The sequence below is a fragment of the Musa acuminata genome, chromosome BXJ1-8, assembly GCF_036884655.1.
Source record: "Musa acuminata AAA Group cultivar baxijiao chromosome BXJ1-8, Cavendish_Baxijiao_AAA, whole genome shotgun sequence".
NCBI lineage: Eukaryota > Viridiplantae > Streptophyta > Magnoliopsida > Zingiberales > Musaceae > Musa > Musa acuminata.
Window position 1 is genome coordinate 34,081,431 of NC_088334.1, and position 17,506 is coordinate 34,098,936.

The 17,506-nt window shown below is 37.1% G+C and overlaps 2 protein-coding genes across 3 annotated transcripts in view; one reads left to right on the forward strand and one right to left on the reverse strand.

Moving 5' to 3' along the window:
• The window catches only part of LOC135587730 (uncharacterized), a 32,296-nt gene extending 29,347 nt beyond the window's left edge, over positions 1 to 2,949 (forward strand). Inside the window, exons 13-17 of one of the 2 annotated variants that reach the window (XM_065079455.1) lie at positions 1,879 to 1,997; positions 2,073 to 2,141; positions 2,219 to 2,317; positions 2,402 to 2,634; positions 2,729 to 2,949. In XM_065079455.1, the coding sequence (XP_064935527.1) occupies positions 1,879 to 1,997; positions 2,073 to 2,141; positions 2,219 to 2,317; positions 2,402 to 2,634; positions 2,729 to 2,750 (542 nt within the window). In that variant the 3' untranslated portion in view covers positions 2,751 to 2,949. Of the gene's footprint in view, positions 1 to 1,878; positions 1,998 to 2,072; positions 2,142 to 2,218; positions 2,318 to 2,401 lie in introns of both variants that reach the window. The other variant, XM_065079456.1, reaches the window with a different exon arrangement.
• Positions 2,950 to 3,817: 868 nt separating this feature from the next.
• LOC135587731 (zinc finger CCCH domain-containing protein 15-like) lies at positions 3,818 to 17,179 on the reverse strand. The gene is made up of 3 exons (XM_065079457.1): positions 16,164 to 17,179; positions 13,430 to 13,534; positions 3,818 to 4,139 (listed from the first exon to the last, which is right to left on the reverse strand). Exons 1-2 carry the CDS (start codon positions 17,064 to 17,066, stop codon positions 13,433 to 13,435), a joined length of 1,005 nt encoding a protein of 334 aa, XP_064935529.1. The 5' UTR covers positions 17,067 to 17,179; the 3' UTR covers positions 3,818 to 4,139; positions 13,430 to 13,432.
• Positions 17,180 to 17,506: the final 327 nt, after the last annotated feature.

The following is a 17,506-nucleotide window of genomic DNA, read 5'->3' on the forward strand; positions in this document are numbered from 1 at the left end:
CATTTTCAGCCATATGATGTATCAGATTTTGAGGAAAAGAACCAACACATTCCATGATATACTAGTCATGAGAATTGTGTTGGTAGAAACCATAAATACTTGGAATTCCTTATCTCAACTCCCCGATATCACTGTCTTCCTTTTGTCCTGGTCTTTCTGTCCATAAACCAATGGGGTGAATCCATGTGTTTCATGATCATGTTGATTGGTAGTGAAATACTGTTCCTCAGTCCACACGTCACCTCTATGCCTACTTACTGAGAATGTAAGATCCCTGGTCCTAGCCGCTGTCATTGGTATAAACACATTTTCTTCTCATTATCATATGTTTGATGGAGATGTTTCTTCATCCGAACAGACTTATTGCTCATTGATGTTATCTACATTCTCATTGTTTCTCTCCTGTGTGTACTTATTTATCTTCATATTGAATCATGCAAAACTCTTAGAGTAAATGTATCTGTTTTGTGCTCTGTTTGTTTATCTAGCTCATGGCTTCATAATCGTAGATGCATATTAAAGTGAATCTACACCAACTTCTCATGGTGTTTCAACGATAATCATATGCAAACTTTGGTGTGTAACAATGAGAAACAATGAGAATGTGGACTGTTACATTTAATCATTGGATAATGTGGTCTATGATGCAATTTACTCTTTTCTTCAAGTGAGATGGTGATCCTCCATATCATAGTTGCTAATCAGCTGTAAATTAGGTTACTTTATAGTTCTGATTAGAGCCGAATGAAGCACAAACTGTACTTGTTAATTGTGTTACTAAGATCGATGCTATTTCGGTAGTCAATGTCAGTGTTCTTGCTAAAGATGCCATAAGCCCCTTGAAGTAAATGTCCCTAAAGTAACTTAAGTCAACTGTTCACACCTACTGTGTTAGATTACTTGGTATAATGATTCATTAATTTCATTTAGCTCACGAGTGATCTCACTCACATTTGAGGTGCTTGATTCTAGTCAAGTGATGACAATCCAAAGTGTCAGTAAGAGGTTCTCATCAGTGGTAAGATTATACCGAATTGATATACAGATCCAAGGCATAACCTATATCAAGCCAATATATATTAAAAATTGCGGACTATAATTATAAAAACTTTGAATAATAACATTATATTTCTTCTTATCAGCCATGTGAAAGTCTCTGGACATTTCAGTGTCCTATCTATAATAAATGATGTAAATATAAGGTTCAACTTCCTTTTCTCCTCCCTACCATTAGAATTGGAAGTTGTCTCTAACTTCCTAGGAAATTTTAGCTTTTCTTTTTTCCTTTATTCTCTGGAAAGTGAAATGGTTTTCCAAACCATACTTTGCATTATTTTATTAACTCATCTTTCCAAAAATCAATAAATTTAAGTTTCTTTTACTCCCAAAAACAAGAGAAGACTAGAACTACTTCTCTTTTCTTTCCTGCAAACCATTTACTTGTATTTACTTTTAATGGAAGAAACCTTTCAGGAGTATGTTTTTCCAAGTTCTTTCAACAAGACATTCCCACTTTTATTTAACACCATAGGTAATGGGTAACTTGCATCGGATGGTTAAATATGATTATAGATACTACCTTTTTGGAAGTGACAACTCCACAACTCACCCACTTCAAACCTTTGGATCACTTTGATTACAGAGTTGGTTATATTAGAGTTCTTGTTGAGCTTTTTAGATTATTTCAGTTTTTTAAAGATACATATTGATGTTATTTTGTATAACATACCACATTTAAATGGGCCTAACAACTGCTCAAAGTGTGCAAATGTTTGTGTACAAATGAGTCTAATGTGAATTTTGTCAATTAACCAAAATTGATTACTCGGGTATCTTTATATTGGATTTCAACGTGATGTTTGTGTTTTGACCAATCAGCCCAAAGAAGAGGGAAAAAAAAAAAGGATCATGCCAAGGATCCAGCAAGAGATGGCCCTTTGTCATCCTCTAGTTTATTAATCCACTGCTACATTTGCCTCTGCGAAGGGTTGGCCATGGTGAGCTTTTCTCTCAAATATTTAGAAGATATGAAATGGATTCTGAAAACTGTTTATTATTCTCTGCTATCATAGATGCTGGCAGCTCTGCATAATGAATCTAAGGCCTTCCAGATGCGGAGTCCTTTCAATGGTGAAGAGGAGGTACCCATTTATGCTATATTCTACAGAATAATTTTGTGAAATCGGAAACTAATCATTGTTACACATCCTCTAATCAGAGATTCAGTCAGCACTTTGATCTCCTACAGAAGGCTCATGTTCCCGACCATGTTTCCTACTACCTTTTCAAAGAGTCGACAGTTCATGCACGCATATCTGTGAGTGTTTAAAGCTTGTGAGGATGTTTATTTTAATTAATTTTCTCTTGGTCGCTGTAATGGGTGCATATTTATGCATTCCAGGGTGTTGTGAAACACAACTACTTTCGAGAAGCCCAGAGGATCACATCATCACTAAAGGGAAGTTTTGCTGGTGATCCCAACAGGATGCTAGAGCTGCAGCAACTTGAGCAAGTCGCAGAGCACAACCGGATAGCTTTAAATGTCATAAACCAAGTCGGTGCTGATGACCCATCCCTCAGGGTCTCATTTGAGTTCACTCACCACCCACATTTTGCCATGGCAGTGGTCAAGAGGTCATAGTTAATTCGGCCATTTGTTTTCATTGCTCGCTGATGTTCAGAAATGTTGAAATTAAGAGCAATTAAATCTGACATTTCTCAACTTCAGTTATAGGGTTATTCAGGCTTGACGTCTGATGGAGTATCAGCGGAATGCAGGATGGTATCTTTTAATTTTTTTTGTCAAGACCTTTGTTTCATTCATTTCACTATTGATTTGCGTTGTATTGTCAGTCTTGACAGTACCATATGTCAAAATATTCACACGATTTAATTGTACATCGATGTAGCTTACTCGACAATCTAGTCATACCAAGTGTTACCATTCAATTTTAGTATTCATGTGAAGTCGGAAGGAATGTGTTTTTACCATATGACTAGGAAAATTCTTGCAGTGGCAAATTAGGGTTGATGTGTTGAAATTTGATGTTGCTGTGTGCGTGCATGCACTGATGTGTGCGTGTTGTCTGTGCATGTGTGTACGCATGTATTTTTACCATATGACGAGGAAAGTTCTTAGGTAGTTGTTTTGAAATCTGATGTTGTTGTGTGTTTGATAATATGTATTGTTACCATCTGACGGGGAAAATTCTTACGGTTGAATTTTTTGAAATTTGGTGTTGCTGTGCGCGCGTGCGAGCGTGTGGGCGCACGTACACGTGTGCGCGTGCTTGTGCATGCACGAACGAGAGCATCACTCACAAATTTAAAAAGCTTTTCCAAATAAGGATAAATAATGATCTATTTGTGCATGCTTTGCTAGTTAGTATTTTCTTTTAAGAAATAAGAATGAATAATTTGCGCATGCTTTGCTTGCTAGTTAGTAATTTTTTTTAAGAAAAAAGAATTAGTTAGTTATTTTTTTTAAGAAAAAAAATGAATAATTTGTGCATGCTTTCCGAAATGAACTGCTCGCTTTAGTTAGCAGATCAGTAGCAACCGACGAATGCAACTCAATAAACAATTGATTTCGATTAATAAACAACTGATCCTTTCACTTGTGAAAAACAATTCACAGCTCATGCAACGATGCGCCATTCACAATCAAACCAAAGCATATTGGCCGATCCGATGCTTTCTGAAATTTGACCACCGATGAGAGGCAAATAAATCACTCGTGTCATAACCGATCAACTCAGTAAATAAATTGCCCATCACCTTACCGATGATAGGCACAGGAGCTCTAGTTGGTAGAGGGTTGAGAATCATGTCCGATGATATATCAACTTACTTGACAAGTAATTAAAATCAACTTACACCAGCTGTTTCAGCCCTAATGATCCACAAGTACACAAAGATTGCATGGCATCATGCAAAGTTACAGATGGCACCACGGACAGGCGAGTCTTAATTGCAGCTCATGCTCCATCCTCCACTAATGCCAAATTACACTGTTCCTCGCTATCTACATAGTTTCTTGGGGAAGAAGCATCGAGCTCCAAAATACCTTTAACTTCCGAAGCCCGAATTGAGTTGCATCTTCCAAAATCGGCTTCTTCATTGTGTCCTCGTATGAATTGCTGCACATCCCATTGTAGGTACCAGTCAGGTGAATCAACAAAATAATGCAGAAGATTGTCTTCAACAGAAAAGAGAACTTGAAAGCTGGAAAAGAAAATTAAGAAACTTTTGTATAAATAAGGATTTCACTCCAAGCATTTTCATCGGCGGCATTCAGTTTTTTTTTTTCTCTTTCAGCAGTAACATGTTTAATGATCATCGATCAGTGGAAGCTCCAACTTGAACAAGGTAATGAACTGCTACGGATAGTAGACAAATTTAGAGAAGTACAAACACTCTGAATCTAGCTCTTGCAGTAAATAGTTTACAAAAATGACTAACTATGGGAGACCACATATTCCAGATGCCAATGGCACCGAGTCAGAAGCTCTAAATACTGCCTTCTGAATCTAAAATCCTACATTTGACAAAGTGGAGAAAACTTGGTAAGCTTTAGGAGTTTTGATAGTTGAATTACCCTAATTGTAGAGCGTTAGAAATACCAAAAAAATACCCCGAGAGGTGCTCGCTAATATAAAAATTTTCAATTTACCAATCCAATACCACAACTTTTATACAAAAAATAGATCTTTGGCTGTGTTCATTCAGATTTCAGATATGTTTCATCAGCTGCAGCTTATACAAATCCAAAGAAGGAAAAAAAACGATCAAAGAGTCATTAGTTACCACAACAATTCTGACAACAAAATATCCAAGTTATAGTTGCTGAAAGGAGAAGATGTAGGCAGAGAGGGAGAGCGTGATGGAGAGTGCTGTCAAGTGGAGTGGGGAGCATGGCAGAGGAGAGCGATGCAAAGGAGGTGGCCAAGTCACTGGTGGTGGAGAAGGGGCAGCTGGAGAAGCAAATAAGGGGATTAGGGAAGAGAAACCGTTCTGCTTGGGTGCGCACACGGCAGGAGGCGAGATGGGGCACACTGTTATGCAGCCAAATCAAGGCCTAGTTTGGCTCGGCTCTAGGTCAGGAGATGGGGGATATTAACAAAACTCAATGTACTTGATTAGTTCCACTTGGATCTGGCTAATGTCTGAGTTAAGTTTGGCTCATCAATCCATCTTAAATCAGGCTCACTTTGTAGAAGACTAAGCTCTGGTCTGGCTTAGGTTCGAGTTGGGTTTGGCTCGTCAATCTATCTTAAATTGAATTGCAGAAGGAGCCAAGCTCAGGTTTGAGTCGGGCTTGGCTCATCAAATCAGCTTGCACAACAGGTTGGCTTGTTGCACTTAGGATGAACTCCTCAGACACCCAACACCTAGCTTTTGCGCTCTCCTAGGTGGTGCCCAAGCAAAAGCACCTTGCTTGACATACTTTAAGGTGCTCGGTGCTCACCTCGCTTAGCCCAAGTGCCAACTAGGTGAGAAGAAAAGATGAAGTTACTTAAATTAATATCACATTTGTTAATCACAGCCAGAAAGAGATCATCCAACTATATGAATCTTAATTTGTCTGAATAAGTGTTATACCAGTAGTTATTTTCCCATCCATGCTGGCACATGCTTCCTCCCTCAGAGATGTTTTGGTACAAGATTTTGTGAACAATACTTTTGAGGCCAAATAACAAGAGAGAAATGACATCTAGCATCAATGTTCTCATGCAGGAACATCAGGATGTAGTCGTCAGCTAGCACGATGTAGCTGGTCAAAGTGAAGAAATAGCAAAGAATTACAATTCCTAGAACTCACCATCCAATATCTCCATAAGGCAGGTATTGGAGACTAAAAAATGGGTGCAAAGAATTTTGCTGAATGGGAAATCTGCTCGAAAGAGTAATGTAGTTATGGAAGAGGAAGACGCTAGGCACAAGGTGCCAAAACACCCAAGGTGTTAGCTGCTCACCCCAACGAAGCGAGACACTCACAAATATTAAAAGTTAAAAAGATATAATTATTGAGAAATACGATCACTAAAATAAAAATGATCCATCAAATTGTATTCATTTAAGATACCAAATTACATTGTCCAAATTTAATAACAAATATGACAACCAAAACAATATTAACATTAATGATGATCAAAATCCACTTCATCCTCCTCTTCAACTGATTTGTATCCCTGAACTTCATATTCATCTTCATTAAAATAAGTTTCCTCTTCGACATTTGCAGGCCGTGAAATTAAGGCTTTTGCATTGAAATTTGTTCTCGCGAGTTGTCTTATGTATGTTCTCATTTCTCCAACATTTAAAACTCTTGCTATATCTCCCCATGTCAAATTATCATCATCTAAAACAAAATCATTATTGGGATTTGCAAGTTACCACCACTCATTTCTTTCATTCGTTTATCAATATCATTAACGTAATGGGACCAATGCTATCTCGCAAATAACAAGCCTAAGTGCTTGATTATACTTTATGTAAACAAGATTATGTAGTCGTTGATGCTCTAACTAATTTCTTTTCTTTCTATGAATCTGTTGTCATACAAATTAAAAATATAATTAAATGCATCAATATCTAAAATATTCTTTATTCTTATATACTTACCTTCTCAAAGACACTTAAATTTCAGTCATAACCTATGACACTACAAGTCAAACTCAAAATTTTTATAGCTAATTACTAGAAGTTTGGTGCGGAATTCAGAATCTTTAAACCTAATTAATACAAGTTTGGTGTGGAATTTCTAAATAAACTCTACCATTCAACTGCAGATTTATACATAACTATTAACAATAATAGTTTAAAATTTTATATGATAAAACTTGTGCATCAAGCTCAATAGACTTATAAAAGAATTTTGGATTTAAATAATACCCACAACATGTAGTGAATGATGAAGACAACATTCTCATCTTTTATTTAGATGTACATATACTTTTTCCTCGCTCCTACCAGAAGATTTTTAGAGTGTTTCCTTGGCTCTACATATATATACATATATATATATATATATATATATATATATATATCTATATATCCCATTGTCAGTTTTTTCTCATTATCTACAAGTCGAAAAACTCTAACAAGAGAGCCTATAATTTTTAATAAACCATATGATTCCAAAAGGATGATACCAAGATGATATCACTTGTTCCTTACTGTTTACATCTTTTATCCATTTACTTGTCACCCATTTCTCACCGAGATAAACATATTTCTAAGGTTGTGCTTTTGTCTATGCACACTTTACAATGTCAAAAATGAAGTGGCAAATCGTATGACATCATATCTTACCAATTTTTTATTACTTATAAATTATCTCTTCATGTTTAGTGCTCTAGTGAGATCATACATAAACCCAGCAACAAAATCACCTTCCTCAAAGTCCTTTTAATGCCTATAATTTTTTCAATATCCTCTAACATTAGATAATTTAATGTATTGCACATAGAGTCCAACATAAATACGACCGTTATGCTTCAGTAATTTATGTAAAAAACAACAACAACGCTATGAGTCGCAGCTATGTGGGATCAATTACATAGATCTTTTGCTGCAACTAAGATCTGTAAAAAGTCATATGTTTAGTTAAATTCAGAATACTTAAATCTTTATTTATAGTTTCTATTAAAATCTTTTTAGGTTTTCCTTTATCTCTCCTTATACCACTAATTTGATAAAACATAATTGCTTTAATTTAAATTGGAGAAATTAAAAAATTTAAAACATTTAAAGGAAAAATCTTACTAGCTAAGACATGATTGCTTCCATTATCTATAATTACATGTTCCATATTTTGCTCTCCAATTTCTTTTATAAACTTGTCAAGTAACTCAAATATATTTTTTTTAGATTTCATGAAGGAAGATAAATCCATCGATTTCACATACATGGTTTTTAAAGAACTAATCATAAAATTGATTATGCTCCTTTCTCTCCAACTGGTTCATGTATCTAACATAATAGAGCAACCATGTTCTACTCATACATCCTTATGACTCTTCAACAAATCATTTATATAATCCAACTTTTTTTTCAATAATGAGACTCTCAACTTCTTTTTAGTGATGGAACTCTCAACTCATGATAGCTTGAAGGTTTAAATTTAAGATCATATCTTCCAATAGCTTCAATCATTTGTTTAAAACTGTCTAAACAACAAACATTGAAGGGATGGAAATCTAGTTGGCCTCTGAATGAAGCTATAGTGGTGCATAGGGCAAAGGTAGGCTAAAGTCGCCGACGTATGGAGGAAGAGAGCAGTCAATAGTGTACGATGAACAGTGGCAGCATAGGGTTTCTCTTTCACACACACAAAGGTGTGGGTGAAGTGGGAGACCTTAGTTGGTGCGACTGAACCAAGTAATTCAAATTTATTAAACCCAGGTGAGCCAAACCCGAACCTAGGCTTTGATTGTTATTAACATATTTCTTGATCTTAGGATTTTTTACATATTGGACCAAAGGGAGAGACCATAAATGTCCACTAGTTACACAAGCCAATGGAGATCAAACAAACTTATTTTTCTTGTGTGTTTTTGACCCATTCTCTTGTTAATTAAGCCAAGTTAGAGCATACATATATATATATATATATATATATATATATATATATATATATATATATATATATATATATATATATATATATATATATATATATATATATACACATGTATATATATATGTATGTATATACATATACATACATATATATACATATACATGTAAATATATACATATATATATAGTCATAGTGCTCAAGCAAGCTTATTTGGCAAAAATGGCTCTACAGAATGACAACCTCTGTCAAGTATAAAATTCCCAAGGGCCACGCACTGAATTCATAAGAATGATTGAACAAAAATGTTGGGAGGAAAAAAGAAACAATCGTCCATAACTTAAATCAAACTAAACTCTTAACTTTTTCCTACATAAACAAAGGTATGGATTTGAAGTCCATAACACAATGAACTAGCACCAAATTAGATGACAACCACATAAATTGTGCAGAACATGATGATAGGTACCCACAAATGCTAGGACCCAATATAAGATAAAAGATCATAAAAGGAGTAACATCAGAAATGAGTTCAGCATATGCACTTTTGATAGTCAGGCATGCAAGGGACAAGAAATATTGATGCCATGGTCTGCCATACCGAAGCGTACCGCCCATACCGGGCGGTACATACCGGTCCGATGGGTTTTCGGTACGCGGACCACCCGCTACCGGGCGGTACGCCCCAAAAACCCCCGTATCGGGCGATACGGGGCAAAATCGAGCGGTAACGGTCGAAATTTCGACCGTTACCGTCCGGCACCACTCGGTAACGGTCGAAATCGACCGTTACCACACTGTAGCAGTGCTACAGTGTTCCAACGGTCAATTTGACCGTTGGAGCTTTTTCTCCTCCTATGTAAACCATTCTTCTCTCCCCTATTTCATTATACTCTCTTAAACTCTCTCTCAAACTTTCTTTTTCTCTCCTAAACTCTATAAAACAACGATTTGTGAATTCAATAGAGGCTAATTTGGGAAGATTAAGAGGAAGAACTTTCTAATCAAGAGGTATGTATTCGTTTTCTTTAATTAGAGATTAATTAAGATATTTAAGATTATGATTAGTGTGTTTCATCATGAATAATATTTATGAATAATATTTATGATAGTAAAATAAGTTTAATTAAGTTTTATTAAAGTTATTTAATGCTACGATTAGTCATTTTAATGATGATTTAATCGAAATTTGTTCGATTTTATATCAATTCAATGTTTTTAATACCTATTAGGGTATTTGTCATGCTTATAGTAGTGTAAGAGAAGTAATTTATGAAAAATTAGCTATATTAATCGTATAATTAGTGTAGATAAATTATGATTTTATCATAATTTGAATCATATTGAATTAAAATTACATATATAATATTTTCTTTTATGTGTTTAACATATATATTATGATAAAATAAGTTTAATTATGTTTTATTAAAGTTATTAAATACTGCGAATAGTCATTTTAATGATGATTTAATCAAAATTTGTATAGTTGGTCATCCTTCTCTGAGCAACAACATTATACAAAACAGCACCAATATATGCCTCAAGAGCTGCCTCGGACAAATATGATTCATGACAATCAGTCTACGATCAGCACCACATTGATGCATCAATGGCACACGGTGTATCAATACACTATGTCATGGGATCAATTTCATGATTGGGTCCAACAAACGTATCATATTGATATGTATCGGATCGAGGACCCCGATCCACCACCCGTGGAAGCCCGTCGTTCGTTTTGGTGGTAAAACAACAATCAGGTATATCTAGATATGTGATAATTTATTTCATTTGAATTTTAGAGTTTATATTGTAACAAAATAGTCCAACAATTCAACTGATTTTTCTGTAGATATTTCAATCCATAACGGGCTGAAATACGAACCTCGAACAAGACTACCTCAAAGCCTGAAAAAGATATGTGATACTATTTTTACCTAATTTACATTGATTTTGCTAAACTTATACTATTACTATATTTATTTGTAACTTGAAAACCCTATCCTAACTTTTTTTTCTAATTTTCAAGTATTTTGGAGGGATAAATCGGTAAAATCGGGTGTACCGCTCGGTACACCCGTACCATACCGTACCGAGCCCGGGTCGAAACTCCGGTACGATACGGTATGGCGGACCTTGATTGATGCAGTTATTATCCATAAATAATGTAGGTTCATCCAACTCCAACCAAAAAACGAAAATCCATTATGCCTTTTAAAAAAGATGCAGTTTATATCAAGGATTGTCTTTCCGAGTACAGACCCGTTTCAACAATCTATCAGACCGGTACGTACTAGTCTATACCAATGTCTTAACACACGGTATGCCGGTGTGTATTGGTGTCTTAACGAGGATGAAGAGAAAGGGGCGACGGAGGAACAAAAGAATAAGGAAGAAGAGGAAGCGATGGAGGAAGAAGGAAGAAAAAGAAGAGAACTTGGGAAGCAACAACAATGACAAAGCGATAGTGGCGAAGCGGAAGCAACAACAGCAACGGAAGCGGCAACGATAATGGCGACGAAGGCAACAACATCGTACACGAGAAGAGGGCTCGTGTTTGCAAGCCCTAATTTGTTTTTTATTTTTTAATGCTGAGTTGGGCAGGGGTCCACTACTTTTCTATTTTGTAATATTTTAAATGGACCACCCAAAACAGGGGTGGTTTGCATATCGGCCCATGATTGAACCGATTCATACCGCCCATACTATACCATTTTAGGTGGTACAGCAGTCCATGGTTTATATACTGCTAACAATTTATTGCTACTTGATAAAAAGGGACCTAATACTTTTTTGAAAGCCTAACCAAACACAAGCACACGAGAAATATCAAAAGAAAGTTTTGCATCTCTTGGTAACAAGATTTGGTCTAATCTAGATTATTTTCAAACATTGGATGATGTTAACATAAACATTTAGGTACTTGTTAAATCAATAAAATACCCCAAAAACAAGTATGCAATTGCAATCCAAGTCATGATTGATCTGGTCAATCCTATCTTTTAACAGAGTGTTAACACTAAAACAAGCATGATTTTTTTTACTTCTTTTAGACATAAAATGTATTGACCGATTATACAAAGTGGTCTCACTATTCATCAGAAAACTGTATCTCAAACATCTTTCACATCTAATCATCAATCAGAAATAATTGAATAACCAGTTTTTCCCACTCAGTTTTATACTCAAGTAATTTTAAGTTTTTTTTTCTTTTCTTTGATAAATATCTCCTTAGTCTCATGATGAGAGGTTTTCTACACAGTCAAACCATGTAATTAATTTTATTATTACGACTTTTGGACTTTTCACACAAATAATAGGGATGATACTTTGTAAAAAAATCTAGAAATTTGTTGACATGCTATATCCTTGGGATCTGAAACCAAAAGAACTGTTATGTTTTTATATTCTTTCCTTTCCTTTCTCACATAATTTCTTCATCCTTCTTATCGTCGCCCTCAATTTAATCAATTTTCCTTAATTTCTCTTTTGTTGACAACTACATGAATTTTCCCAATGCTTCTATTCCATTTACAACATCATTTTTTAATACAATGATGCTTGAATCGATAAAAAAACATCTAAATATTTTTTTCATGAAATTTGCATTTTACACTATCATATAGGGAAAAAGTAACAGAAGAGAACAGTCATGAAGAGAGGAAGAATACTGGAGTATAAAGTAGAGATTGAACTGGAGGAAAGTGATCAGGCTTTTATGACATTTTGTGGCTACAAAGAAAGGGGAGAAAGGGAGAAAAAAGAAAGTCGAAAAGGGGGATAAGAGAAGGGAGGAAAGTAGTCGCAGAGAGAGGAGAGGAGATGGGTGAAAAGAGGACAAGATGAACGAATGTAGAGTGGATATTTGGGCCAACAACAGCTAACATGACACAACTCGAAAACAATAGCAACAAGGGCAAACAACCAGATATTTGGTGTGGGTGAAATGGTCACCTGACTGAGTTTCCTGAGTTGACTCACAAGTTCACCCTAGCCCGCTGTGGCATCTGATTTATCAATTGGTTAGTAATTTGGTCACTATATCCCATTTAATCTATGTGATACTATGGACTGAATTGTGATTTTAACAGCTAAATTCTAATGATCTCTCTTGGCCAACTATGATAAAAAAGACAGAAAAATATATTTGATGAATGTGCCACAGATGTCAATTTGCTTTACGCATTTATATACTTCATTAAGGATAGGATAGTGAGCATCTAAATTTAATCAAGGAAAATATGTGAACCTCTTCTTTTGCATGATCTCAGGAAGGCACTCTATTATTTACAAAGGATACAAATGGATAACTATCAAACAATTTCAATGGGAAACCATCAAACGAAAGGTATCACATAATTGTCTAAACAAACTTCAGACCTTCAGTAACCAGCTCCATCATCCAACATTGAAATCTCTAAGTAAACTATCTGGACAGTCAACAAATATGTTGAAATGTTGAACCCAACTCATTGAGACATTGCAGTGTATCGGATGAGAAATAATAAAAAATTTAATTTCAATTTAAAAAATAATTAGAAAAACTACCTATGGGTGAATACTCTTGCACACAAACATGAATGATTAGGACGAACTAAGATCAATTTGTCTATTCTTGGACATATATGTATACAAATTTGTCTCATGTCTTAGGGTTGACAGCAATTTACCTTCAAGTCATGTACTAATACATGTTTTTTCAAGACCATGTTCATAAAGTTAAAAAAGCATGTATTCTGGCTATTCCACTTCATTAGAGGGTTAAACAGTACAATAAAAAATTGCATCAACCCATTGCATTTGGGAGCAAATCAAAAGAAAGGAAAACACATCAAATACCAAAAGTACCTTTTATTTCTCCTGGACCATCTTTTTCCGTATTTCACGAGCAGTATTAAAGATGCCGAGTGTTGGTTTATTGCAAACAAAACACTTCTTGTTCTTTGCATGATGCTGTCAACATGAAAAGCACAGAAAACCTTACTAGATTGTAAATATGGCCAAAAGCTTAAGGTTTAAGCAATTATATGAAGAGATTGAAAAGAATCACTCACGAATCTTACCCAATTAATAACAGTAAAATATGGAAGGCATAAACACCAAGTGTCAGCTACCATGATTAGTCATCAAAATCCCCAAAAAAATACATTCAAAACATATTAAATCAGCAAAGATGATAATACATCATGTTATTATTCTTATACAGCCAAGGCCTGATCCACCAATATCCCAAGGAAATGAAAAGAAGTAAAATAATCCAGAAATGCAGAATTTTGTTATAGTAGAAATATTCCACCTCACCCATAGCTTTAGCTTGACGCAGAACAAAAAATTTCAAATAATTTGAAGAGTGTACTTAAATATTTCCTTTGGGAGAGCATGAAAATTTTTGAAGTCTTGCTTCAGTTATATACAATTAGCAAAATATAAGAGTTCAATTAACTCCTCAGGCACAGATTTCATCCCAAAGTATGTGCTTCTTCCAAATCCTTCACAATTCAAATGAAATAGCTCTGCCTGACATTTTAAGAGGTGTCAACTCTAACAAGTAAAATCTACAAAGTGAAAAAATCAAATCTTATCCACCCTAACATTCTTATGTCACCTTGTTTGAATTGTTTGAACTAATACAATGGATGATATCAAATCTTAAGAGTCCTTGAATTTTGATGTACGAATTCTACATTACACCACTCTAATGATTCGAGACTACAAATACTATGAGCAACTTGTGCATTATCTTTCAGTATCAAAGTACTTACTTTGAGATAAATAACCTTCACATCCTATTACTTGAATTTGTTGCAAAAAGATCTAGCAAAACAGTCTTTCTTGAACTAAGAGTTTTATCAAATGGCAAAAGAACTACATACTAATTAATAGACAATGTTGTCAAAAGAACTAAGAGCTACAAGGCACCATGGCCCCATACTACCTGAGGAGCTAGGTGCTTGCCCAAACAACACAAGGTGCTCACATCAAAAAATTTTATTAAAAAATATAATTAAGAATATAAATTGTCATTAAAATAAAAAATTTCAAATAAAACATGAGTTTTATGTCATACTCCAAAATAAGAACTTGGTGTTGTCTTGCCCAGAATATTCCACCTTTAGTGGTTTTGTCAAAGGAACATGCAAATGGTAGCAATAGATCTTATGAATCATTTAACTAAATGAACTTCCATCATAAATCTTTTTCAATGGTATTTGATAGGGAATAATCTGGCCCCACCCAATATTGACAGCTGGCATCCACCAAGGAGCCAATGTGGAACAGCCCAATGCATGATAGCATAGCCGACGTGGAGGAAGGCGTACAACCGACCCCGCGGCATCCAGAGCCGTACGGGTCGGCGTCGCATGGCAGGGAACCATACAAGCCGACCCGTGCCATCTGGACTGCATGAGTCGGTGCTGCATTGCCACGCCGAACGAAGGGTCGATGGCCATTAACGGCCAGCGTACGACCAACTCGCCTCCGCAAGTATAAATACCGACCCCACAATTTGGAAATGAAAAGAACCTTGGACACCACAAAATCCACTTACTGATTAAAACATCGGAGGGGTTGAGTCTTGAATCCCCCTCCCAACGTTGACCTGTTGTGCAGGATCACGACGTGAATGAAGCCGATTAAGCAGACCTCAGGTCGGCTACGATGGGGTAGCGGAAGCCTAGGACACAACCTGCCGATCCGATCTCACTCCGGCGTCCTCTCCACATGGACGACCTTACACTCTCAGCATAGGACCCAGCCACACCGACTCCCAAGCCACGGCATATAGTTCCACAATAGTTTTAAAAATATTTCCTCTAAAGCATCTACAGTTACTGATGTACTTGAGATGTAATATGAACTGTCATGTTAAATTGATTAATTAAGCTGTGAAGAGGAGGCAGAAGGAAGAAGAAGAAGACAGAGGGAAGCGCAATGGGAGAGAAGATGGAAAGGGAAGCAATGGGAGGGAAGAGGGAGGCAAAAAAAAAATCTTAGTTGCAAAGAAAGGAGAGAGAAGGGGAAAAAGAAGAGGGAGAAGAGGACAGAGGAAGCAACAATAGTCAGTATTGGCTGCAGAGCAAGAGAGAAGAGACTCAGTTTGAACCAATTTGAGGGGTTTGGGTTGCCAGGGTCAGTCCAGGCGAGTGCTGTGAGGCCTAGCGCCTGAACTGAGATGCTGCCCAAGGCCCATCAAAGCTCTTGAGTATCACCTTGCATCACTCAAGCGCCTCCTGTCATTACCGCCAACATATTCACTAGTTCTTCTAAATATAAAAGAAAGGGTCCTATCTGATTGCCATCTTCACACTACGTAACCCAAATAACAGCCAAATTTTGCAGGGTTGTCTTTTGGAAAGAGAGAAAATATAGCTTAAAACTACTAAGAGCATGAGAACCAGCACAACATCAAGATAAGTATAAAAGAATGTTGGAGAATGTATTTTTGGCGATATCACCAATTACAATGCAATGAATGAATTAACTTGGAGTAATTCAAATAAGAGCCAAGCAAGCTTGACGGATTCATGGACCACCAAAAAGCAAAATAAACAAAATAAACGGAAAAAAAGATATCTCATACCTTTAGGGCACAATGCTCACAAAAATAGTGCTTGCACTTGGTTACCACTGGATCCTCAAACGGTTGTCTGCATATATAGCACGCAAAGGGCAAAGAATCATCATCGTCATCATCATCCTCTTGATCACCATCATCCCCGTCTCCTCCACCACCCCCAGCCGCGAGTCCCCTCTTCCTCGCCTTCTCAGCCTCCTCCCACTCCTTCTCCAGCTGCCACCCCGGCTTGTAATCCCCCCTATCGTGCATAAATTTGCAGGAATCTCCGTACCCGCAGTACCCCGTCTCCTTATAGTCCTTACAGATGTCCGGCTGGTAATCGAACCTCGCCGACAGCCGGATGTGCGCAGAAGCCCGTAGCGGGCCGTGGGCGCCACCGGCCTTCTCGCCTGCCACCGTCTGCTCCCGCCGGAACCCGGCCTTGTAGTCGGTATACCCGTGGATCCCCTTGTATAATTTGTCGTCACCGCCGCCAGCTTTGGACTTCCCCTTGAGGACCTCCCCTGCCTGCTTCAGGACCCGCTCGCGGATGGCCCGGGCGTCCTTGGAGAATTCGGTCTCCGTCTCGAGGACCGCCGTGGCGCGACTGTCGTGCTGGACCTGGATCTCCTTCGAAGACTCGAACTGGAAGAGGGCGCCGGAGCCGCGCTCCCCCGCGTCCTCGTCGGGGTCTCCGGCACCGCCGCTGTCCGCGGAGGGCTTGGAGGAGGGTTTGGAAGATGAAGAGGAGAACATGAGCTTGTTGTCGGCAATCGATTTCCTGGATTTAACGATGGCGGGGCCGGTGGATGGAGCATCATCGGCGGCGCCGTCTTCGTCATCGGAACCGGTGGTTTTGCGCTTGCGAATGTTCTTGTTCTTGGTGGGCTTGCGGAAGAAGTTGCAGACCTCGCCAGGCTCCGCCATTCCTGGTAGTGTCTTGGTCGCTAGATTCAGATGGAAGAGAAGACGAAGAAGGCGAGGGTGGTTTCGAGGGTTTTCGTGAACACACAGGAAGCACAATTGGGGAGGGATCCCTTTCCGGTTCCTTACCCGATTTAAGAAAAGAGCAGGGACCCACTTATGACCAGGGCAAAGAGGCCCACGCGGGATGAATGTTTGTAATTTTTTTTCCTTTACAATAATTTTCAAAATTTTGACAAAGGTAATGAATTCATTCTTATTTCAAAATATCATAATTAAGATAAATCTTGAATTCAAATCAAAAAGTAATTTCAATCATCATATCTAATACATCACGTACATCATCGTAATAAAAAAATATAAGTATTTCATGTATCATTTTCAATCATAAATATTTCACATGATTATATCAACTTATCAAATTACATCCTAATGTGATCATA